This window comes from Hyperolius riggenbachi, chromosome 6, assembly GCF_040937935.1.
Source record: "Hyperolius riggenbachi isolate aHypRig1 chromosome 6, aHypRig1.pri, whole genome shotgun sequence".
Lineage (NCBI taxonomy): Eukaryota > Metazoa > Chordata > Amphibia > Anura > Hyperoliidae > Hyperolius > Hyperolius riggenbachi.
Window position 1 is genome coordinate 377,954,194 of NC_090651.1, and position 26,486 is coordinate 377,980,679.

The window sequence follows — 26,486 nt, forward strand, 5'->3', positions numbered from 1 at the left end:
CTTCTGGAACCCAAGTGCTCAGGTTGCTCTGTACTGCGGATGCACAAGTTTGCAAGAGAGGGCGCAGGCGCAGTACAGAGCCGCCCATCTTTGGGAGCACTCTGGCTCCTGAAGACTTCCGATGCCCCTCGAGGCGGTACAGAACGGTCTACAACCCATCAGTTGAAGACTGCTAACGGGTGTGACAGCCCTGAAGTGAGGAGACCAGGAGAGGAATGGAAAGGCTGCGTGGGATCCAGAGCCTTCACTCTTCTAAGGCAAGAATCCGTTTTTAATTTTTTTGTAATTTGTTTCAGGACCCTTTCACACTGGTAGGGTGCATCGTGGCAATTTACCACATGGCAATGAAAGAGAAAAAAACGTTCTATTCTCTGCACAATTGTTCTAATGACTGCATCTGCTCAGCCTCTGATAATGAATCATACAAAGTTTTGTAAACAAAGATTTGTAGACAGTCTTCATTCAGTGTGCAGCAGGCTCTTCTGTACAGCGCCCAAAGCTCTGGACTAGGAGGTTGTTTTTAGTAGAAGGAAAATGATTGGAGGTTCAGCCTTTTTGGTCTGATAACATGACTAATTTAATTTGTCTAGGTGACCGAAATTTCAAGGCTTGATTCTATCTATTGGATGAAGTCTGAACTACATCAATGGGGCTCTGTGTCGTTCTCTTTTTTCCTACACTAGGTAAGCAGGAACTCCAAGAGAAGAGACCCAGCACCGTCTTCAAGTGTATTATAAGCTCTTTTATTTATTTAAGGCATCAAAAAGACAAAAAGGGCAAGTCTGTGCGACGTTTCGAGAGGCGACTCCTCTCTTTCTCAAGCTGACAAGCCCTCTGAATACATAAGACACAATCAGCCTTAAATAGTCCTTGCTCCACTAGGGAGCCAATCAAAATGGTCTGGACGCCCTGTCATCAACCAATTAGGTTAAGTTCCTGCTTGCAGGCCCTCCCATCTGGTGGAGGACCTGATGGGGAACTACATCTATTTATACACTCCAATCATTTTAAAATGGCCGCTAGAGGGCCGACCAATGGGGGTAGAGCATGTTCTAAATGGAAAAAACGTCATTCAACCGTCATGCGGAAATCCGCATTGAAAATCCGCATGTGGTTGCGTTCAATGCGTATGCGTAAAAACGTACGCGTAAAAACCATATTCCAATACTATGACCACGCGGAAATCCGCATTGGATATCCGCATATGGTTAAAATTAATGCGTATGCGTAAAAACGTACGCGTAAACACCCGGAAGCAAAAAATCGTCTAAACCATAGACGTTTCAATCCAATCGCCTATACCGGTTACGCATAAAATTGATCTTTACCGATTGAAAAATGTACATGCTCCTAACCCTAATAGGAATGAGTGTCAACAATATATAATAAAAGAAATCTGAAAAAAATATATAAAAAGGAAAAAATGACAAAACTCACGCTAGGTGTCTGGCGGCCACCCACAGCGGCGGCCAGACACCGAACGTCACAATAAAAATATAAACCACATCTCACCCTCCCAGACTGGCGTCCGTCTTAATCGCGGCGGCCAGTCTGGGCTAGCGAGAACAAAATTACCAATTCTGTCCCGACTGGCGTCCATCCCTGGCGGCCACTCGGGAAAGAAACAGGCAAAAAAATCAAAAAATATATGCTTTGGAGGCCAGCCCGGACTGGCGGCCACATATCAGCGGCGGCCAGTCCAGGAGAGCCAACAAATCAACATAGTCAATAAATACATTTTTTTCAAAACAAATAATAAGTTATGCTATAAGCTCCTCTCCCCCCCGACCGGCGGCCACCAATTGTGGCCGCAGGTCGGGAAGGATCGGGAAAAAAAGAAAACAGAACCAACCCAAAAAGAAGACTCCAGGCGTCCAGACCAAACAATAAACAACAAGACATCTATCTATAAACACATGGACCCAACTCGCACTCCCGGTTAAGACCCCCTGGACCAAGGGCATCCAGCTTCCTAATCCAAAACAACTCCCGTCTCAATAATAATTTGACCCTATCACCCCCCCTGCGTGGTGGGGGGACAGAGTCAATCACCTGGACCCTCAACTGGCTAACATTATGGCGACAGGCAGAAAAATGGCTAGCAACCGCTTGTTCAGATGTGCCCGAGCGGATAGCTGACTTATGCGCAGAGATGCGCATTTTAAGTATCTGTGTGGTCATCTCCACATAAATCAATCCGCAAGGGCAGCGAAGAAGATATACAACATATGCAGAGTCACATGTGTAATAACCATTGATTGAAAAACGTTTCCCTGCAGTAGGGTGTGTAAAAGTATCTCCTTTAACAATGGAATTACACATATGACACGACAAACAGGGAAAGGTCCCTTTTCTTGTAGTAGTTAAATTGGCAGCTCGAGAGCCAATATCTGCCCTCACCAAAGTGTCACCAACTGTAGGAGCCCGTCTATATGACATAAGTGGATATTCCTGAAATTCCCTAACCTGTGGAAAACCTTGTTTTAATAAAGGCCAATGTTTCCTAACAATTTTCTCAATTTGTTTGGAATTGGTTGAAAAAGTAGTGACCAGAGGAATCCGATCGATCTGTCTGGAGTGTGATCTCTTAATTGAGGAGGATCGGCTAAAGGGATTGCACAAATCTAGAGGATAATCTCTTTGAATAAATCTATTGGCCATTTCCTTCAGACGTGTATCTCTCAATGTAGCATCAGACACTATTCTATTAACAAATTGATTTTTTGGAATGTTATTGGCAATATGGGAAGGATGGAAACTTCTATAATGAAGTAACGCATTTCTATCAGTAGATTTCCTAAATATATCGGTGGTCAATTTTCCACCAACTTTCGTGACCACCGTATCCAAGTATGATACAGAATGGGTGCTACAAGTATACGTTAGGGAAATGTATGGACAACATGCATGTAGATCTTTGATAAAGCATTCGAGGGTCGAACGTGGCCCCGCCCAAATAAAAAAAACATCATCAATGTATCTCCACCACCCCTTGGAGTGGCGGAGAAACAATTGATTCGTATACACAAATGAATCTTCGTAAAGACCCATGTATAAATTAGCATAAGTCGGGGCCACGTTCGACCCCATAGCTGTACCTCTACATTGTTCATAAAATGTGTCCTCAAACAAGAAGTAATTCCTCCTCAAAATCACCTCCAACAGATCGATAAGAAAACGTCTCTGATCATCAAAAACATCTGAACAGGTTTGCAGATAATGAGATACTGCCTCCACACCTCCATCATGAGGGATGGAGGTGTAGAGTGACTCTACATCAATTGTAACCAATAAGTCATCATCATCTAAATTTTCAAATTTATCAATCACCTCCAGGAACACTTGAGTGTCCCTGAGGTAAGACGGTAAAGCTACTACCATAGGTCTAAGAATACAATCTAAATATTTAGCAATTGGAGAAAATAATGAATTTACACCTGCAACGATTGGCCGACCAGGTGGATCGACCAATCGTTTGTGTACTTTTGGAAGGACATACATAACAGGAGTTACAGGATTGTCCTGAACCAGGAAAGTAGCTAGATCCCTGTCTATGATGTTTTTATCCAGAGCATTCTTTAACAAACGATCAATCAACTTTTTCAGATCCCAGATTGGGTCTCGATCTAAAATTCTATAAACACTTCTATCCCCCAACTGGCGTAAAATCTCTGCACGATAATTGATAGTGTCCATTACGACAACAGAGCCCCCCTTATCTGCGGGCTTAATTGTTAGGGCCTTATTGGCCTTAAGACATTTAAGAGCTTCCTGTTCGTGTTTATTGAGGTTCTTCATTGCTTGAGAACCAGATCTTTGTAGCTCCTGAATGTCCCGTTGCACATTCCCTAAGAATGTATCAATCACTTGGTTGGACGGGGGGCAGAAAGAGCTCTTATTTCGTAATGGAGTGTCCTTAAGTCTCAAGGGCCCCATGGTTGGTAAAGGAACCTGAGTAGGTTTCGGAAGATTGCTAAAAAAACATTTCAACTTCAAAGTCCTTGCAAAAGACCAAAGATCATATTCCAATTGGAGTGAGTCCCCATCGTTGGTAATACTGAATGAGAGACCTCGATTGAGTACCCTAATCTGGATATCATCCAAGACATATGAAGAGATATTAATGACTAAGGATTCTTGCGTTCTCTGAGTGTCATTGGAAAGCCCGAGGGTTCGGCGCGTTTCTTTGTGCTTTTTGGCAAGCTGATATTTTCTCCCACCTCTCCTAATCCGTCTGGAGGGATATTGGCCGAACTGTCCGAGGGCAAAAAATCGGATTCTGATTGCTCTTCCTCTGTAGTTGTTAAAGGATCATGAATGGGTCGAGGTTGTACAGGCCGTGGACCCTTAGGTGGAGCTCCTCTGGGACGGGGTCTAGGTTTACCCGGCCCACGGGGCAAGTTAGAGGAGGGTTGTTTCTGCCATATGTATACATAACCACTCTCATAATCAAGTGAGTCCCGTTGGAACTTCTGACGTTTAACACCTTCGAGTTCTTTACGGTATTTCTCCAAGTTTCTGGATAAAAATTCCTCATAAGCTGAGATATCATCTGTAGACAACAAAGTTCCCAAGGTATCTTTTAGTAAGGCAATCTTACTGTCCAGCTTAGGTAGTTCAACTTGGATTCTCTCAATGGTCAGTATCATGGAGTCGAAGGAAGCTTTGTTCCAGATTTTCTCCCATTTCAGGCGGAACTCCCCATCACGAGGAAACATGATTGGTGCCACATGTGAGCGTATACCTCTGGGTATTTTCCGTTTCTTATAATATTCACCCAGGGTAGCGGCATGTAATTCAAAAGAAATTCGGTGTTTAGAAATCCTTTTAATATCTCGTTTGATAATTTTCACATTAGGAGTAGAGAGAAAGTCTGTCTCCGAATTAATGGCAGCAATGATCCTGGAGATCTCAACATCCGAGTACATGAAGGTATCCACAGAGACAGATGTCATTTCAGTAGTTTCCATGGTGGTGCAATTGCCCAGAGACAGCTGCAGTAGTGGTGAACAAGTAGTTACAGGCAGCACCCAACCATCTAGATGCGACGTGCTATTGGTCGTTGTCCCTCTGTCTCCTGAAGACTTCCGATGCCCCTCGAGGCGGTACAGAACGGTCTACAACCCATCAGTTGAAGACTGCTAACGGGTGTGACAGCCCTGAAGTGAGGAGACCAGGAGAGGAATGGAAAGGCTGCGTGGGATCCAGAGCCTTCACTCTTCTAAGGCAAGAATCCATTTTTAATTTTTTTGTAATTTGTTTCAGGACCCTTTCACACTGGTAGGGTGCATCGTGGCAATTTACCACATGGCAATGAAAGAGAAAAAAACGTTCTATTCTCTGCACAATTGTTCTAATGACTGCATCTGCTCAGCCTCTGATAATGAATCATACAAAGTTTTGTAAACAAAGATTTGTAGACAGTCTTCATTCAGTGTGCAGCAGGCTCTTCTGTACAGCGCCCAAAGCTCTGGACTAGGAGGTTGTTTTTAGTAGAAGGAAAATGATTGGAGGTTCAGCCTTTTTGGTCTGATAACATAACTAATTTAATTTGTCTAGGTGACCGAAATTTCAAGGCTTGATTCTATCTATTGGATGAAGTCTGAACTACATCAATGGGGCTCTGTGTCGTTCTCTTTTTTCCTACACTAGGTAAGCTGAATATCATTCAGAGAAAAAGAAACATAATTCCATATTCGACGACTGTTTGACGTGAACCAGAGATGAAAATAACTAAAAATTTTGTTTCAAAGTTTTTTATTGAAAATTTTGACAGGAACAGGTATGCAAAAAGCCTTGATTTCACCCCAGTGGGACCAGGCAGATCAGTATCACTCTAATCCGGACTCTAAAAGTAAAACATAGAAACCACTTCTCATAGCATAAAACTGCTACATTTAGTATGGCTCACAGACCCCAATAAAAAGGTTCAGCGTACCAAATAGTAGATAAAAACAGCATACCTCACATATCCAAATAGCATACAGGTCTATCTGCATCTCCTCCAGAAAACTCTCCGTCTGTGTAACGATTGGGTGTAGCAAAACAGACGTCTGATTATTAGGTGATCTGCAGTATCACCAATAATACAGACACTATACCTGATTATATGGTGATCTGCAGAATCACCAATAATACACGTACAGCTAGCAAAGGTACAAGGTGTATAATGCTTGGTGCAACAGTAACTGATTAGTTTAATGAGACCTCACCAGAGGAGCTGGTGGGTACTATCAGTAACCGTAACTGAGTAGCTTTAACTAAACCTCACCAGAGGAGCTGGTGGGTACTATCAGAATAGCACCTCACCAGTGGCAAGGGCCCACTGGTGAGTGGAGAGGTCAGACAGGCAAGGTTCGGCAACTAAGAGGTGAATACTGTACAGAATCGTTAGGCAGAAGAGTGGTGAGTAATCAGGCAGAGGTTCATCAACAGAGTCAGATAGGCAGAAGTACAGAATCGATGAGCAATAGCAAGGTCAGAGTATAGCCAGAATCATACACAGGTAATCAGTAATACAATATAACACTAGTCCTAGTCTTGTGTGAAATCCCTGGTTTCCTCCCAGATCAAAGCACGCCGGATACTAGTCTAAGGTCTGAGCGCTAACACAAGTGTATTCGCAACAGCAGACAGGTTGCGAATGACCAGTGAAGGCTTATGAAGCAGAGGAGAGCCCACAGCCGCGCCCCTCACCCAATTAGCCAATCCGAGTGGCGAGAGTCACCTCTGATGTCAGCCGACCGGCAGGTCAGCTGACGCGCCTTCTTCCAGGATGAAGGTCCTGTCTCCGCGTGCGCGCAAGACCGCGACCCCATTTGCAAGAGACAGCGCCGTCCCCGGTGTGCTAGACGCTGGCGGAACGGATGAGGCCTGAGAACAAGGAACAAAGGCGGCTGCGGGTACCCCCTGCGAGTCCGCAGCTGCCATACTTGCGGATGTTACAGTCTGGCAACAGGTCAGGAAGCGTACGTGTCTCTGGCTCCGCCCTACGTGTTTCGTCACTAGGGGGTGTGACTCATCAGGGGCCCTGAGTATTTATTCTTTGCTGATTGCTTTAAAGGCTTTTATTGATGAGGTCTAACATTTTCACTAAAGATAAAACTTAAGAGAAAAAGTGCATTAAGTGAGGGTATGATAATGGCTAATTTTTGGTTCCACAAGTCCACCTGACATGATGGCATAACTATTGGCTGGAACCCCTACACCAGCCTGAGATGTAATTTGGAAAACCTAGTCCATGCTCTCTGGGAAGGTTCTGTCTTTTATCCAGATTATAAAATGCTCAGAGTTAAATTAAATAGTTCCATCTGATTACCTGTTTGTGTTCTAGAAAAAAGTCCCCAGTTAATATCATGCAAAGGAAATATATATACAGATAATCCACTCGCTCTGGGTATTAGAAAAATCTAGCCACTTGGCCCTTATTAAAACTGGGGAATTCAGGGTAGGCCTCTAGGTCACTTTATCAACTCATTTGAAAGTTCAAACCAAAATACCATCCACATATGATACATTTTTTTAGATTTTTTTGTACTTATCAAAACATATTTCACTTTTCATATATTTCTATCTGATTTTGCTTACACATCTGGTCAGATATTTAAAGAAAAATGCATAAAAAAAAAATAATTTTTTTCACAAAAAAAACCCAAAAAAACGATTTTTCTATATAATTGAACTTTTCTATAAAAAAAAAAAAAAAAAAAGATAAAACTGATCGATTGGTTGAATAATGTATGGCACCTTTTCCAGTATATCGATTTTTTGTACTGTGATATGTACAACACAATAAATGATTATTTTGTATACTATGTCTACTGCTTGCTTCTTAGTTTATCTATTTATTTCTTTTCATCTGACAGCTTATTTATTACTCTGCACAACTCCATCAGCTGCAGGTAAGACAGCTAACTTTTCCATATAAATCTTTTGCGTGTCCTAAAATGAGATCTATGTTTTGAATCATTACTAATGCCTGGTACACACCGTGCAATTTTTCCGTCAGATAGACGAGTTGAATCGATAATTCTGAAACTGCATGGTGTGTGCCAGGCATTAGAGAGCAGTGAAAAAGCATTACACATTTTGTGGATATTTTGTTGATAAGATTAGAATTAGTTAAGCATTAATTATGTACTACTCTCTGTCTGATCTGTAGATATCTTGTACCCCTATGGGGCTTCCTATGATACACCTACTTCAAAAGTGGATGATGGATCGACCCTAATTACACTTTCCACCAGCATAAAACTCTTTGGAAATGTATCCACCCTTATGCATGTGAGTATTTTTTCTAATCTGAGCAGTCAAAAAAAATGCCAATAAACAGTAGTTTTATATGAACATGTGACTCATTCACTAGCGTTGCTTAAGTGTAGCAGAACTCGTGGAGAACCATGTGATCAGTTTGATCAGGTGATCAGTTGGTAAGAATCTGTTTTGCTGTGTTCACTTATTGGTTTAGTCCACAAGAGTCCACCAGTCTACCATGAGTTCTGCTACACATAAGACCATCTACCATTCACCAGAAAAACAGACAATGCTTGGGTACTGGTAAATATTTAGGACTAGCTGGATGCCCGGCGTTGCCCGGGTATGTATTTGGCTAGTGTTGGCTCTGCCCACTTTTCCTAACCCTATCACACAATTACTTAATGACCAAGTATGTGAGCGTTGTGGTCTTTGGCATCAATAATTTGCAATGAAATAACATTAATATGATTGGATGTGGCTCCACCCCTTTTCTGAATTTGAACCCCAATCACCCAATGGCCAACTGTACCAGGTACAGGTGATTAACAGTGCAAGAATGGCAGCAATTAAATATTTCCCTTAAAAATCAATAGGTGGCTTTTATAGGCTCCACCCACTTTTCTGAACATTAATCCCAGTCACCCAGTGACCAACTGTGCAAAGTTTGAGAACCCCTTTGCATTGAGATTAAACAAATCTGATTGGCTGTTTGTGGCTCCACCCCTTTGTCTGAATTTAACCTTAGTCACCCAATGACCAACTGTACCAGGTTTAAGGCTTGTGCCATTAACAGTGCAAGAATGGTAGCAATTACATATTCCCTCTTGAAAATCAATAGGTGAATTTTGATTGGCTTTTGAAGGCTCCACCCACTTCTCTGAATATTAATCCCAGTCACCCAGTGACCAATTGTGCAAAGTTTGAGAACCCTACCATTAAAAGTGTAAGAATTGCTGCAGTTTACATTTTCTCAGTGAAATTTGCATTTGTCTCCGCCTACTGATGACCCGGCATTGCCCGATTATGTATTTTGCAAGTGCTGGCTGCACCCACTTTTCCTAACCCTAACACACAATTAATCAATTACTCAATGACCTAGTTTGTGAGCTTTGCTGTCTTTGGCATCAATAACCTGCATTAAAATGAAACAACTCATATTGGCTGTTTGTGGCTCCACCCCCTTTTATAAATTTAAACCCCAGTCACCCAATGATCAACTGTACCAGGTTTGAGACTTTTGCCATTAACAGTGCAAGAATGGCAGCAATGAAATATTCCCCTGAAAAATCAATAGGTAATTTTTGATTGCCTTTTGTAGGCTCCACCCACTTTTCTGAATATTAACCCCAGTCACCCAGTAACCAACTGTGCAAAGTTTGAGAACCCTACCATTAACAGTGTAAGAATGGCTGTTGTTTACATTTTCCTAGTAAAATTTGTATTTGTCTCCGCCCACTTATAGCCCGGCGTTGTTCGCTTATGTATTTGGCTGGTGTTTGCTGTGCCTGTTTTTCTAACCCTAACGCACAATTAATCAATTACTTAATTACCAAGTTTGTGAGCTTTGCGGTGTTTGGCATCAATAATTTGCATTGGAATATAACAAATCTAATTGGCTGTTTGTGGCTCCACCCCCTTTCTGAAATTGAACCCTAGTCACCCAATGATCAACTGTACCAGGTTTGAGGCTTGTGCCATTAACAGTCCAAGAATGGCAGGAATGTAAATATTCCCCTTGAAAATCAATAGGTTAATTTTGATTGGCTTTTATAGACTCCACACACTTTTCTGAAAATTAATCCCAGTCACCCAGTGACCAATTGTACAAATTTTGAGAACCCTACCATTAACAGTGTAAGAATGACTGCTGTTTACATTTTCCCAGTAAAATTTGTATTTGTCTCCGCCCACTTATGACCCGGCATTGCCCATTTATGTATTTGGCTGGTGTTGGCTGTGCCTACTTTTCTAACCCTAACACACAATTAATCAATTACCAAGTTTGTGATCTTTGCAGTGTTTGACATCAATAATTTGCATTGAAATGAAACAAATTTAGTTGGCTATTTGTGGCTCCACCCCCTTTCTGAAATTGAATACCAGTCACCCAATGATCACCTGTATCAGGTTTGAGGCTTGTGCCATTAACAGTGCAAGAATGGCAGCAATGTAAATATTCCCCTTGAAAATCAATAGGTTAATTTTGATTGCCTTTTGTAGGCTCCACCCACTTTTCTGAATATTAACCCCAGTCACCCAGTAACCAACTGTGCAAAGTTTGAGAACCCTACCATTAACAGTGTAAGAATGGCTGCTGTTTACATTTTCCCAGTAAAATTTGTATTTGTCTCCGCCCACTTATGACCCGGCATTGCCCATTTATGTATTTGGCTGGTGTTGGCTGTGCCTACTTTTCTAACCCTAACACACAATTAATCAATTACCAAGTTTGTGATCTTTGCAGTGTTTGGCATCAATAATTTGCATTGAAATGAAACAAATTTAGTTGGCTATTTGTGGCTCCACCCCCTTTCTGAAATTGAACCCCAGTCACCTAATGATCAACTGTACCAGGTTTGAGGCTTGTGCCATTAACAGTGCAAGAATGGCAGCAATGTAAATATTCCCCTTGAAAATCAATAGGTTAATTTTGATTGGCTTTTACAGACTCCACCCACCTTTCTGAATATTAATCCCAGTCACCCAGTGACCAACTGTGCAAAGTTTGAGAACCCTGCCATTAACAGTGTAAGAATGGCTGCAGTTTACATTTTCCAGTGAAATTTGTAGGTTATTATTCCCAAACCAACAGTTTGTTGGTTATGGGAATAAAAAGTATCCTATACTTTATTCCAGGTCATGTACTATGTGTGTGCCAAATTTCATTCAAATCCATTCAGCCATTTTTGCGTGATCGAGTAACAAACATCCAAACATCCGAACTTTCCCTTTTCTTATATTAGTAGGATTACGTTTTAAGATCCATCAGCCAGCTAGAGCATATCCATGCATATAGATCAGGTGTTCTAAATGTCCTGATCTCAGAGAAAATGAACAAAAGGGAGTGGAGAGATAACCAAGAGCCTTATAGTGTGGTATATTGTATTGATTTTGATAAGAGGCATTTGAGTGAATTTAATATACACATAAAAGTGTGCCACACCTGTGGCCCCGCAGTAGGTAAGTTGGGAGAACAAACCTGACTGAGAACAAACCTACCCCTCCACTCAGGGTGGATAAAAACACTGTACAATTGTTAAGAGACGCCAAGTAAAGTAAAATGTTTAAAAAGAGGAGGCAATGATGGACTTACCTCCTCCAAGAAGACTCAGAAATGCAAAATGAAGAAACTTTATTGCTCCAAATATACAACTCTCAAAAAATTGCAATGCAGGCCTAGTCCTTAGTCTAGGCTCGCAATTGTTTATGAGAGTTGTATTTTTGGACCAATAAAGTTTCTTTGTTTTGAATTTGAGTCTTCTGTCGTGCACTGTAGGCTGCTCACAGCAGCCCAAGTGTCTGATGTCCAACTCCGGAAACCCGGAAGAGGCTGCCAGGGAGCATTCAGCTAAGAAAAGGAGGGGGACAGGAGAACAGGGGGAGCGGTGGCCACATGGACAGCTCCCTCTACATGCCTGCTCCCCCTGTTTCTCCTAATCTTTTCAGCTCTGGTATCCTTTAAAGGAGCACTACCGTGAAAAAAGTAGGCAGTTAAAATCTGACAGAACCAACAGGTTTGGGGCCAGTCCATCTCCTCATGGGGGATTCTCAGGGTTTTCTTTATTTTCAACAGCATTTCCTGAGCAGCAGTTTAACTGTCAAAATCGTAAGATACCAGCCAGCCTCCCTAATCACTTGCACACTATTTTGTCAGTTAGACTTTGCAACTGCTGTTCAGGAAATGCTGTTGAAAACAAATTAAAACACCTGATAATCCCCCATGAGGAGATGGAGTGGCCCAAAACCTGTCAGTCATGTCAGATTTTAACTGCCGACTTTTTTCGTGATAGTGGTCCTTTAAGAATATGAACCAGAGTTAGGAAAAATGTTACAATGGGCAAACAGAGAATAAAATTCTTTATAAAGTAATATTGTAAAAAAGAAGCAATTTCATTCATTAATTTATTTTCATTAAAGTTCCTCTTTAAAGGGAACCAGAGACGTTGGGGGGAAGCTTTTATACATACCTGGGGCTTCCTCCAGCCCCATACGCACAGATCGCTCCCACGCCGCCGTCCTCTGCTGCCTGGATCCGCCAGTCCCGTCATTGCCGTGAGTCGGCCAGCAGACGCAGCCAATTGTCCGCATCACACGGGGCTCCCTCCATATACGTACGCATGAGGCTGCCTACTGCGCAGCCGCATGTGTAAGGGTATGGAGGGAGCCCCTGTGATGCGGACAATTGGCCGCGTCCGCCGGAAGTGACGGGACCCGGTACCCTAGGAAGCGGAGGACGGCGGCGTGGGAGCGATCCAGGCTTATGGGGCTGGAAGAAGCCCCAGGTATGTATAAAATCTTGTTCTATTTTTTATTAAGGTTCCTCTCTGGTTCCCTTTAACTGCTGTGCTTTGCTTTGCTAATATACTTGTTCTCTTTCAGGTCAATAACAATGGTTTGCTGTCATTCAGTTCAGGCATCTCAGCATATACTCCCACCCATCTCCCAGTAACTGATGGCAACCCTTTCTTAGCGCCATTTTGGGCAGACGTGAACAATGCTCTAGCGGGTGACATATTTTATCGCCAGAGCAATAATGACACCAGCCTTCTAAGCCGGGCAGCGACTGATATCCGTACTTACTTCGGCCTTCAGACATTTTCAGCCACGTGGGTATTCGTGGCAACGTGGAGCAATGTGGCATTTTTTGGCTCTTCATCTTCATCAACTACGGTAATTCTTTTTAATAATGTCATTCATTTCATAAGGAGAATCTGACCAGAAGATACACAATTAATTTACAGCTCGCATACTCACAATGTAACCCAAATTTTAATTGTATTTTGTAACTTGACTAATTTCATTTCATTGAGTGTCCAAAACTAAAGTGAAGAATTCAAGTAATCAGTGATCATCCCAGATGGGAGGAGCCTGCGGTTATTTAAAACAGAGTGTCCTCGTGTCCTCATATTTGGGCAGAATAATTAACTAAAAATTAAAATGCATAACTACTGGATGTACTCGAGTATAAGTCTAAAAATTTAGGTTTGACCCACTAAATAAAAGTATAGGGGTCGACGTATACACGAGTCATGGGCAACACTGAGCACACTGAGTAATGTGTGTACTATCGGTGACATTCCCATTTGCAGCAATTTACCCAGTGCTAAGTGACACTTTCTTGATAATGGAAATTCCAAGAAAACACAGGTGTGAAAGTCCTGGCCACAACAAATAACAAGGAAAGGGGCAGATATACTGGGCTGCAGGAAGGGGCATGAATAATTGCTGCACTTGGGGGACTGGAGGATTTATTGACTGCCCTTAAGGGACAGGAGGGGTTAATGGCTGCAATACTGTATTCAGTGCAGTCAATAACCTCTCCTGGCCCCCAAGTGCAGCTGTTAATTCTTCCTGGGCCCCAAGTGCAGCCATTAACTTTGTTGGGTAGACTTATACTTGAGTCAATAAAAAAAATCCAACTTGAGAGGGTCAAATATTTGAGTTGACTTATACACTAGGTCGACTTGTATTCGAGTATATACGGTACTCCCACCTGCTATAACACTGCAATAGGCAGCTCTCCCTGCAAATCCCTCCCCCCACACACACACTCCTTACGTGGATTTTCAAAATAAAATCACACCAGTGCTTCTCTCCAAGTTTCCACTGACTTGCAAAGTTGCAGTTCCCACATTATCGATGTCATTTCTTGGAGAGGGCATTGCATTTGCATTTCATCACCTCCCTATCAAATGGTGGAGTTTGTCTGTTTTACCCTGACTCCCAGATCCAGTAACCCCGGCAGTGGCATGGCTTCAGGGGATGCAGCAATGTTAGGTTGGCATTGGGTTTCCTCACATTCGGTGCAGAGAACTGTGAGAGGGGGGTGGTCTGAAATGTGCTGATAGAAGATTTGTGGATCATCGTTTTCTGCCCAAATAGTTGAGTCAAGTGAACCTGAACCTGAAGATCTCTTAAGGTCAGTGTGGGTTGGTTTTGATGGGTAGCACATTGTTTGTGGAGAAGAAGAGATTGATTCCTGAACTCGGGTTTAAAGTGAATACCCAGGGTTTATTTTTACTCTGATCTATTTGCTTGTAAAACACAATGAAGACTGGGAGAGAGGAACTGCTGCCAATAGAGGACATTCTAGAATCTAGAATGAGCATTTAGTAAATAAGCAAACAAAAAGAGATGGTGATGTCATGAATAATGACAGGGTTGAGAAGAGGAGCTTGGTCTGTATGCTGTAAAACAGGTGTGTCAAACTCAAATACAAAGTGGGCCGAAATTGTACACTGGGACCTAGTCGTGGGCCGACCTCAATGTCTACCGGCCACCTTCCTGCCTTATAAAGTTCCCAGGTGTCTAATAGCCCCCCTCCAACTCCTATACAAATCCTTGATGTTTAGTAGTCCTCCTTCCCCTATACAGTTGCCTGGTGTCTAGAAGCCCCCACCCTCCCCTATGCAGTTCCGTGTTGTTTAGAGGCCCCCACCATACCCAGTTCCCTAGTATTTAGTGCTTTCCCCCTACCTCCCTTATGTGGCTTCCCTGGTGTTCTAGGGCCTCACCTCCAATATAGCTTCCCTGGTGGTCTAGAGTTGGCCAAATTAATAATACAAAGTGGGGAAACCATTTGAGGGCAGAATTTAATGACCCTGAGGGTCAGATTTGGCCCGCGGGCCAGAATTTGACGTGCATCATATAGAGGAATGATGGAAGAAAATGAAGAGGAAACGGTCACCTTGAGACTTGACCCTAAAGAGGTCCCTGTCATTACTGAGAGTGCTATTCTTGATAAATGTATGGGACAGAAGCCAGTCTGAAAAGGTCTGAGAAATTAGTTGAAGTTGGTCTGCTGAGGACAAGGCGTATGAGTAGTTTGGAGGTGCAAGGAAGAAGAGTAATGGGGTGATGGTTCAAATATAGGTATGTGTCAAGAATGGATTTACTTCACTGGCAAGTTCTACTCCATCGTTAAAAGTTGAAAGGAAGATGCCAGTAAAGGGTAAGAGCCAGAGAAATTTAGTTAATGCAGGGACCAGGGTGGGGGAGTAGACACAGAGTAAGTCTGATGGGATTAGGTCAAGTAGAATGGCAGTGGACATTATCGCAGAAGAGTGGAGACTTTGCTACGCCAATAAAGCTGAAAGAGAGGAGACTGGTACTAGTAGAAGCAAAAGAGGACAGTTGAACCCCAGGAGCCTGTTATTATGTAATATTGCCAGGTATAGGGTAAACGATAGTAGATTGTAAATATACTCACAAGTGTGCGTTGCTCTGGGAGGTCGTAAGGGCATTTGGGGAGGTACCGTCCCCACTTAGCCTTTGGAAAGGATGTACAGGCTGCAGTTTCAAAAAGGTACACCCCACAGCCAAGTTTTGGGTGAGTCCCTTACCAATCTAAAATAATTCTAATAAACTTTGTACAAAAGCAGGAAAAACTGTAGCTCTCAATGTAAGGAAAAAAATCCCAGTCCTACCTTAAAAAGGAGGCTCACAGTAGGTTTTTAATAAAAACTTTCAGAAGCTTCTTCTAGCTCATGGGACAACGCATTGCACGACGTAAGCCACTTCTTCAGGTGCTTGTTTGGAAGATATGTAGGTCTCTGGTGCCCGAGCCTCCTTCTTAAGGTAGGACCAGGATTTTTTCCTTACATTGAGAGCTACAGTATACATTATTTTTGGGTGCCTCCTGATTTTGTACGAAGGAGAGGAGGGAGTAGATATGGGTGGATGGATTGGATAACGTGGGGGCAGTTTACTGTAAAGAGATGTCAGATCTGGTAGTGTTGATTTTAATAAAAATCATTGAACATTTTGACAGCGCTACAGATGAACTCTTGGCATTCTTGACTTTGTTTTTTTTTTAAGGCATAGGGCTGTCAACCACTAAGATCCTCCCTCTAACATAACATCCATAAAAAAAAACAAAAAAAACCTAACATCAAATTTGACAAAACTAAAGACTTCTCAAGCCCCAAAATCCTCAAATACCATAGTATTTCATATTAGGCTATATATTTTTTTCTGAATTTACAGGTCAACACATTTCAAGCTGTCCTCATCTCAAATGGAAGTTTTACTTTTGTTATGTTCAACTATGGCAACATTCTGTGGACAACAGGGAGAGGAAGTGGAGGAGACATTAAAGGAACTGGTGGAAAGCCAGCCCTGGTAAGAATTATTGATGGTTTCTTTTTTCACTAAATCCTAACAATAAAAATATTTGTTTTAGTTTTAAAGTAGGTAAATTCTTTACCAACAGTCTGTGTCCCCCTTTGGGGAGAATAATGGGTGCCACTTAACATAACATGTTTTACTGAGACAGGAAATTGGGGTAAAGAAAATGTCAGACTCTTCACAGGAGACAGCAACACCAAAAATTGTGTTTGTGGTGTAGGGTAGTATAGAACATCTGCCATACTTTTATTGGTTTCAGTGTGTGCCCTTTGTGGTGAGTCTTTTCTTTCATCGCAGAGCAGCCCTGGGGTTACCTATAAGTGAAAAGAATTATACCCAGGGCCAGATTTTTGGGAAGGCCACAAAGGCCATTGCCTTGGGAGTTAAAATCAGATTAAATCAGAAGGGTGGCAGGACTTGGAGAGAAAAGAGGTCACATGTCAAAGTAAATCATCTCTCCTGGCTGGTCCACAGCATAGCCTCCCTGCTTTGTTCTGATGCCGGAATTCCAGACATCTGGCCTTGGGCGCTGGAAAGTACAAATCCAACCCTAATTATACCCAATAATAGACATTAAAAAACACTCTAGTGTAGTGGAAGGGCGGTGTGCCTCTAAAAAAGAGGAAACCGACAACAAACATATACAATTTGATTTTAAATCATGAGAGGGAAAGTGCCTGCATATAATTATGGAAAAACAATGTGAAAAATCAGGCATTTTTTCCCTCCATGAATGATGACATCATGATGCAGATTACCATTCGAATAATGTTTTATGAAATAAACACACTATAAGAGACTGTAAAAAGTTAGCCAAACACCCAAACAGTATTCCCCCAAGAAAAAAATCACATGTGCACATGCACCAATCCCCCACCTATCTAAAAAAAAAACCTAGAGTCCCCCTTTGACCCTGCCGCCAACAAGTGTCTGACCCAAATAATTGGACCACACTGTGCGTCCCCAGTGCTGGCCAGTGTTAGTTGAAGTTCAAAGACCATTTACAGACCAAACAATGGCTTGAATATGTATAGCTCTCATCAGGTGTCCCAGAATGATGGTTGACTGTTCAATTATGAGTATTCAAAGTTTTAATCAATTTAGCTGTCCTGTCCTTATTAATAATCCAACTCAATCACAGCCGTGTTAGATAGATCAAGGTTTATGGAGCAAATCCAGTGCCATGAATGCTGGTGGGCCCAATCACAGCCACAATTCTACCATAACAGCCGTTTCCACATACTTAGATCGATTAGGAACAGTGAAAATGCAGATATCATATATATGCAGGCTTGTAGCACCTTCTAATAGCATGGAACATGCTCACCCATCTCCTTGTCTGTGATCAGAACTGCATGTTGCAGTTCAGATGTTGCTCAGAAATCCTGGATGGCCAAGTGTCCGCTGCATGAACCACTGCATCAGAGTTGGTGGGCCCGGCAGAACTAGATATTCCTGGGCGGCAGGTGGGTGACGGAGCCATTTGCTACATCAGTTTTGAATGCAAATTGTGTAATCTGCCCATGTTTTGGGCTCTGCACATCTATGCAGCTGATCAACTCGGTTGCAGCATACATTTGCCAGCGCTGCCGTTTTTTCCTGTTGTGCAAAAATGTCTACTTGTGGCTAGCTGCATCCGTGTGTATCAGTTTGCATTCAATGTATCTAGATTAGGATTTAGTGCATAGTTTGCATCTGATTTGTATTCAAGGTGTGTATTTAAGTCCCAAGGGGGCGCTGCACAACTCTGTTGGTTTCATTTCAGTTGCAGCCTGATTAGAAGCGCTGCCAATTTTGCTGTTCTAATAAAGTAATACTTATCCCAAGAAACAGAAATATTATTTACCAAAATAGTCTGTAAAACCTATTTGTGGATTTAATTTTTTTCAGAATTTAAAGATTTCCTGTGATAATGAAGGATTTTACACACAAGAGTGGGATTTTCTTTTAAAACTGTACAAAATGTAGTGCAATTTCCATCAAATTTTGTAAAATGTTTACATAATAATATGAAAATCCTGTCCCGTGTACATGAAGTTATTTTCTACTCCATAGGCTGGTGTAAACAGTGGCTTGAATACCGGCTATTATGAAATCCCCACCTCTCTGACAGCAGACATCATAAATATAACCTCTACCACTAATGTCAACGTCAATGGTCGATGGGTCATCAGAGTGGACAAACTTCATCCTAGAGACGTCAATGGGGTTATAGGTAAACTTATGTCAGCAGACAAAGCAACCGGAGTATGCAGTTTAATGGATTTATCATGCACACATACAGACACACACATACAACCGTCAACCAATCCTCTTATCTATTATTTATAAACAGACTTTTTTAATTTCTCCTTTTGCACATATTTTTTCTCCTTTTGCACTAAGACACACCACATACATCTAATCTTGACATTTAAATGACCTGTTTGTAAGAGAAACCCCACTGCATCATGGGACAACACTACAAACCCACAACACTACAAACCCACACACTTTTTTGTTCTGTTATGTGAATTTTTGGTGTATCTGTTGTTCAATTTTAGGTTGCTAAATGTGGAAAACTAAAGCTTGTTGAATTCAGTTAAAAGCAGACAAAAATATTTAACATTACTTTGGCTGGTGTTTGAATTAAGATTTTTACAGAAATATTTAGGTGAAATATGTGTAAATGTTTTTCCCTATATTCTGCATATTTTCATGTTTTTACTATAGGATGAAGAGAAAAATTCCTACTTCGGTGCCAAAAACCACGACTTAACGTTTGCTTTACTGGGTGTGAATTATATTTTCAATTGTGTTCCATATTGGACAATCCCTATTGGTACTTAAAGTATAACTTTTATTGAGTACTAGTGACCTTAGCCCATTCAAAAACGGGCTCTAGGTCTGTTACGATGCATGCGGCCGCCGCGCGCGCACACACGCCCACAACTCGTGCGCAAACACACACACATGCCCGCCCATCCTGGCCCCGTCCGCACGTCATTCCCTCAGCTTAGTGTCTCTGCGTCCCTGCACATGCACACAACAAAAAAACACACACACAGGGACATGGGACGCAGAGACACTTGCCTATTATTAGGTAGGATACACTAAAATAACATGGGTCTGAATAGTTACACAAAGGTGAAATGCACATGGTGAACCTACAGTGCACATGGGGGCATCAACCGATCGACGACACAGTCCCCAAAAATTGTCTCACAGTCGGGGTGTGCATGATAATTAAAGCCTATTATCACACGATTTATTTGCCATTTGTCTTCCACCTACACCTGAGGATGGCCGCTCACCACACAAAGCCACCACCACCACATATTTACATGAGGCCTTCGAATTTCCAGCAATGACGTCACATTGCAGCTTCTGGATGGATGTCCATCAGCTTATGGAGGACAGAAGACACAACAGAACAAAACATTTTTTATTGCGCTTTTCTCCTGGTGAACTCAAAGCACCAGAGCCACTAGGGCGTGCTCAGTAGGCAGTAGCAGGGTTAAAGAGTCTAGCCCAAGGACTCCTTGCTCAATAGGTGCTGGTTTACTGTATAGGAAGAACAGAGATTCAAACCCTGGTCGAATCTCTGGGGTAGGTATGAGTCTACCACCACTACTCAGACTGGGCTAAGGCTGATAGAATAGTGTTAAACCGCAATTATTCCGCTATCACCTGGCAAAATTTGAGCATTTTAGCATTTTCCACCCTCAACTGGCTATTCCTAACCAATTGGTGCCATCATCCGGCTATTGCCGAAGTTGAGCACTGACTGTCAACAGTGCATTATTGGGGCACCTGCGCTTGACTTTGGAATACTGGTGCCCAGTTGATGCATTGTAGTCAATAAAAATCAGCTATGCAGTGGCCAGGCCCAAATCATGTACCTGATGCAGATTTTGCATTAATTCCAACACTTAGCTAAACTTCTGCGCGTAGTAGTGGATGGTGGTAGAAAATCACTCTTCATTCTTCAAGATAATTGGGTAGAAGGATTGTGGCTACTTATCTGAAGGATGCGGTCACATATTGTTCCCTAGAGCTGAGAACTCCTATAGATGAGTATGAAGGGGAGGGTAGGAAGATTAGGAGGGATTAATTGTTGAAATAAAATTCATGTAGTAAGGTTTTGAGTTATGGAAGCTATAATTCATAAGGAAGGAAAAAAAAACACTTGCAACTAATGATACTGTATTTGTGGTTGATATTGTGAGACAAGTGAAAAGCGAAAATGTCTTCTTCATATATACTGCTGGCCATTTTGTTTTCCTGTCAGGTTTGATTTAAAAATCGGACAACACAAATTTAGAAGTAAATAGTTACTTATGACAAAAAAATATATATATAATATAACACAATTTTTAAGTGTTTTTGGATAAATCCGACTGAAATATGTTTTGTTTTGTTTTCATATCAGTAATTCTATTGTATTGCATTATCTATCAATCATTATTTTCTGGCAAACACCCTATTTCATATAATTATATTTGTTAACTTGCGTGTTCAGCCTTAAAGGGTAATAAAGATATAAAATAGATTGGCCACACAACCAGCTTTACAAGGAAATGGAGAGAAGAACTGGAATATTTTTTCTTCACTCAACATTCACACAGAGAAAATGGTAAGAACGTTAACGGTATTCATCACCAGACTTTATCACCAGAGTGTAGTTACTAACTGTATCTCACATTCACACTTGTCCTGCCAGACATGGAGCAGTGCAGAGCTCCACCCATATTTTTCAGCAGACACAGGAAGGACCTTGTCGCGGTTCTGCTGCTCACAATTTATGGACATCCCTGCTGGCCAGATGGAGAAGGTGTGGCCAAGAGGACTGTGGGCCCAATTCAATTCACTTTTTTTCCTAAGTTTTTTCCTTAGTGAATTTTCACAGCTTATCATGCCTTTTAAGCCACCAGCAAGCAAGAAAATACTCAGAATATTTTTTCAGTACATTTTCACCTACTTTTTGTTACTTTTTGAATTGCAAAGTGCAGAAAAGGTATTTTAACAGGAGATGAAAATGAATCCCCTACGAGAAAATTTAGGAGAAATAGTGAATTGGATCTGGCCCTATGTTTGGTTGGAATGGGTGCAGTTGGTTCGGACTGTTTCAGCTACATGGTTTACTTTTGCTTGCTTTCTTGGCGATGCAATATTGTTCTCTTGTCGTCAACAGTCAAGCCATGTGACCTCCTATCATTTAAATCGCACACATCAGAGTTGATTCACTAAACCCCGGTAAAATGTTACCAGTATTTATGCAAGTAACATAGTGCACACATAGCGCAACTTGCATTATATGCACAACATAGGCATTGCTATTATAACACGTGTTATGCAAATGGTTAGTGTTTGAAGTAGGTGAGGGTAGGTTAGTGTTAGGAATAGGTGGGGGGAGGTAAGTGTTAGGAGTAGGTGATGGAAAGTTAGTGTTAGGAGTAGGTAGAAGAGGTTTGTGTTAAGAGTAGATGGGGAGGTTAGTGTTAGGAGTAGGTTAGGGGAGGTAAGTGTTAGGAGTAGGTAGAAGAGGTTAGTGTTGGCAGTAGGTATGGGGAAGGTTAGTGTTAGGAGTAGATGAGGGGAGGCTAGTGCTAGGAGTAGGTGGGAGAAGATTAGTGGAGTAGGTGGGAAAGGTTAGTGTTAGGAGTAGGTGAGGGGAGGTTAGTTTTAGGAGTAGGTGGGGATGGTAGTGTTAGGAGTAGATGGGGGTAGGTAGTGTTAGGAGTAGGTGGCCGGAGGTAGTATTTGGAGTAGGTGGGGGGAGGTTAGTATTAGGAGTAGGTTAGGGGTGGTAAGTGTTAGTAGTAGATAGAGGAGGTTAGTGTTGGCAGTAGGTAAGGGGGAGGTTAGTGTTAGGAGTAGATGTGGAGGTTAGTGTTAGGAGTAGGTGGAGAGGCTAGTGTTAGGAGTAGATGGGGATGGTAGTGTTAGGAGTAGGTGGGAGTAGGTAGTGTTAGGAGTATGTGGGGGTAGGTAGTGTTAGGAGTAGGTGGGGGTGTTAGGAGTAGGTGGGGGTAGGTAGTGATAGGTGTAGGTGGCCGGAGGTAGTATTTGGAGTAGGTTGTGGGAGGTTAGTGTTAGGAGTAGATGGGGAGGTTAGTGTTAGGAGTAGGTTAGCGGAGGTAAGTGTTAGTAGTAGATAGAGGAGGTTAGTGTTGGCAGTAGGTAAGGGGGAGGTTAGTGTTAGGAGTAGATGTGGAGGTTAGTGTTAGGTGTAGGTGGAGAGGTTAGTGTTAACACAATGGCTAGGAAAGTTAAAATTGGCTTCTACAACAAGAATTACCAGCGCAAAGTGATGTCAATAAAATGGCTGCTGGGGATTCCCTGGTCTCCCAAGGCTACACTAAAGTGGAACAATGAGTGTTTTTCACATGAATGGGTGGTCCACGGGCTCAGGGTCTCAACTGCCCTGGTCTTCTGGACCTACGATCCATGTGGAAAACCGCTCGTTCTGCCACCCTTACATGACCTCAGAGACTGGGGATTCCCCGGTGGCCATCTTGTTGGTATCACTGTTTGCCAAAAATTCTGGTTTCAGAAGCCAATTTTCACTTTTCTAACCATTGTATTAACGCCACGTTTGCTGAAAATTTTTGTTTCCGAATCCAATTTTTGGATTGCCGGAACTATTGACCACATTGAATTCAGTGTCTTCGGAACACTAAAATCGGAACACGGAATTTGGTATTTGTCTCTGGAATTTTGTCAAAATTAGAATTTGTCTGTCCCGATCAACCCTGTAAGAGACCTTTAAATGCTGCCCAGGGAGATTCAAGATGAAATTGGACGATTTCCATAAATTGTGCTAACGCTTCCTCTGCAACTTTGTATTTATTAGTATTATAACATGAATATAGCTATTAAATAATAGCAATAATACTAATCCCACTACTCATAATAATATCATATAAATACATTTGTATAACTATAATAATAATAATAATAATAATAATAATGAAGGTAGTGATCATATTGTTGTAGTAGCCGATGGCCCGGTGTAGCCCAGGTATGCATTTGGGTGGTGGCCCGGTGTAGCCCAGGTATGCATTTGGCTGGTGGCCCGGTGTAGCCCAGGTATGCATTTGGGTGGTGGCCCGGTGTAGCCCAGGTATGCATTTGGCTGGTGTTGGCTCCACCCACTTTTTCTAACCCTAACACACACTTACTCAATGACCAAGTTTGTGAGCTTTGCGGTTTTTGGCATCAATAATTTGCATTGAAATGAAACAAATCTGATTGGCTGTTTGTGGCTCCACCCCCTTTTCTGAATTTGAACCCCAGTCCCCCAATGACCAACTGTACCAGGTTTGAGGCTGGTGCCATTAACAGTGCAAGAATGGCAGCAATTAAATACTCCCCTTGAAAATCAATAGGTGAATTTTGATTGGCTTTTGTAGGCTCCGCCCACTTTTCTGAATATTAATCCCAGTCACTCAGTGACCAAATGTGCAAAGCTTGAGAACCCTTCCATTAACAGTGTAAGAATGGCTACGTTTTAAATTTTCCAGTGAAATTTGTATTTGTCTCCGCCCATTTTTTGGTTATGGGGATAAAAAGTATCCTATATGTTATTCCAGGTAATTTACTATGTGTGTGCCAAATTTCATTCAAATCCGTTCAGCCATTGTTGGGTGGTCAAGTAACAAACATCCAAACGTCCAAACTTTCACATTTATAATATTTGTGAGATTATTACTGTTCTTAAAGGGAAACTTTACAAGCATAATGTCATTCAGTTACATTAGTTATGTTAATTAAAATAAATAAGTAATGTAATCTCTTACCCACCCTGTTTTAAAAGAACAGGCAAATGTTTGTGATTTCATGGGGGCAGCCATCTTTTTCATGGGGGCAGCCATCTTTTTGGTTGAAAGGAGGTGACAGGGAGCATGAGACACAGTTCCAACTGTCCTGTGTCCTGATCACCCCTCCCAGCTGCGCAGGCTTCAAATCTCAAATTCAAAATTAAAAAAAAAATTGTACCAAAACAGCAGAACGAGAACAACAACATCAGAAATCCCATCATGCTTTGCACAGCCTAAGGGGAAAAATGCCCAGGCAGTTTTCTTTTGGGCAGCTAAAAATGAGACTTGGGTAAAAAAAAAGTTCTGATGCTGTGAAACTGTTAAATAAACACCAAGCCTGTTCAGTGCTACTGAGTAGATTTTCAGTCTGGAGGTTCACTTTAAGGAAGTTTTTTGCCCCCCACACTAATTTATCAGTTAAAATGCTTCCTTTAGATACTAGCTAGCACCAGGCTAGCTAGTATTGTTTGCCGGCACCTCCGGGACCCCCTTAACCCCCCCCCCCCCCCCCCCCCGATCGCCCGCTGGATACATTACCACACCGGGATCAAGCGATCAAGCAGCCGCTAAGCAGGAGGCTGCTCGATCGCTGGATCCTGGCGTGTTAATGTATTACAGTGAATAATAATATTTTTATATTTTAATTATCAGTTGTTCAGGAGTTAAAGCTGATTTTTTTTTTGGCTTTACTGCAGTAGTGATGGAGAAACATACGTGGAACAAACACACAGGAGGCGGATTACCTGCTCTGCTCTGCACACTCATCCTTGGCCAGTGAAACAAATTATACTAAAGAGGGAAAGGATCAACCTAACAGCCAGGCAAGTAGAATAAACTGTAAAAAGTCAAATACTTGGGTATGCAAACATTTGAAATGTAATTCTATCCTGAAGTTGTATGCGCTGTAAATTAGTTCTTTGCTATAGTTACATAGTTATTTGGGTTGAAAAAAGACATACATCGATCGAGTTCAACCAGTATAAAGTACAACACCAGCCTACTCCCTCACATATCCCTGTTGATCCAGAGGAAGGCGAAAAACCCTTACAAGGCATGGTCCAATTAGCCCCTAAAGGGAAAAATTCCTTCCCGACTCCAGATGGCAATCAGATAGAATCCCTGGATCAACATCATTAGGCATTACCTAGTAATTGTAGCCATGGATGTCTTTCAATGCAAGGAAAGCATCTAAGCCCCCTTTAAAGGCAGGTATAGAGTTTGCCATAACGACTTCCTGTGGCAATGCATTCCACATCTTAATCACTCTTACTGTAAAGAACCCTTTCCTAAATAAATGGCTAAAAACGTTTTTCCTCCATGCGCAGATCATGTCCTCTAGTCCTTTGAGAACGCCTAGGGACAAAAAGCTCATCCGCCAAGCTATTATATTGCCCTCTGATGTATTTATACATGTTAATTAGATCCCCTCTAAGGCGTCTTTTCTCTAGACTAAATAAACCCAGTTTATGTAACCTTTCTTGGTAAGCGAGACCTATGTAACTGTCCCTTATTATATAGGGGTTGTTCATGGAATAACTCTGGAATGCTAAGGCCCCATTCACAGAGAGCATTGCATTGCGATATAACGGACACACTGTAATGCAGAACATTGCAATGTAAAACCTGTACGGCGTTCATAGTGTGTCCGGTGCAATGCAATCTAACCGCATGCAGCATCCCAATACACTGCATGCGGTGAGTTACCGCTATGTGCACATGACATGTTGTGCAACTTTTGTCGTTTTGTTGTGTAGTAAGTTCCTGCTTTTACCAGGAACATAATGCCCACTGTGAGCCTAGCCTTACAGGTTACTGGCTCCTGTCTGTGTCCCTCCAGTGGCTCCCGTTACCGGCGACACTCGGGCCAGGTGTCGGGCCAGATCTTTCTGCTTTATGACGCTCCTCGTCATCACGCCGGCCACTATGCGTCATCACGGTGGCCGGCGTGACAGTCCTGCGCATGCGCGGTTTAGATTTATAAAACCGCACATGCGCAGGACTGTCACGCCGGGCGCCGTGATGACGCATGGCAGCCGGCGTGATGACGAGGAGCATCATAAAACAGGAAGTGCCGGCCCGACA

General features: G+C 42.2%; 1 protein-coding gene across 4 annotated transcripts in view; it reads left to right on the plus strand.

The window, feature by feature from the left end:
- The window catches only part of LOC137523078 (sushi, nidogen and EGF-like domain-containing protein 1), a 53,444-nt gene that overhangs the window by 25,128 nt on the left and 1,830 nt on the right, over positions 1-26,486 (plus strand). For 3 of the 4 annotated variants that reach the window (XM_068243277.1, XM_068243279.1, XM_068243278.1), the window contains 8 exons: positions 591-683; positions 5,560-5,652; positions 7,866-7,901; positions 8,162-8,283; positions 12,856-13,146; positions 16,462-16,596; positions 18,658-18,817; positions 25,100-25,225. In XM_068243277.1, the coding sequence (XP_068099378.1) occupies positions 5,616-5,652; positions 7,866-7,901; positions 8,162-8,283; positions 12,856-13,146; positions 16,462-16,596; positions 18,658-18,817; positions 25,100-25,182 (864 nt within the window). In that variant the 5' untranslated portion in view covers positions 591-683; positions 5,560-5,615 and the 3' untranslated portion in view covers positions 25,183-25,225. Of the gene's footprint in view, positions 1-590; positions 684-5,559; positions 5,653-7,865; positions 7,902-8,161; positions 8,284-12,855; positions 13,147-16,461; positions 16,597-18,657; positions 18,818-21,103; positions 21,218-25,099; positions 25,226-26,486 lie in introns of those variants that run through there. The other variant, XM_068243280.1, reaches the window with a different exon arrangement.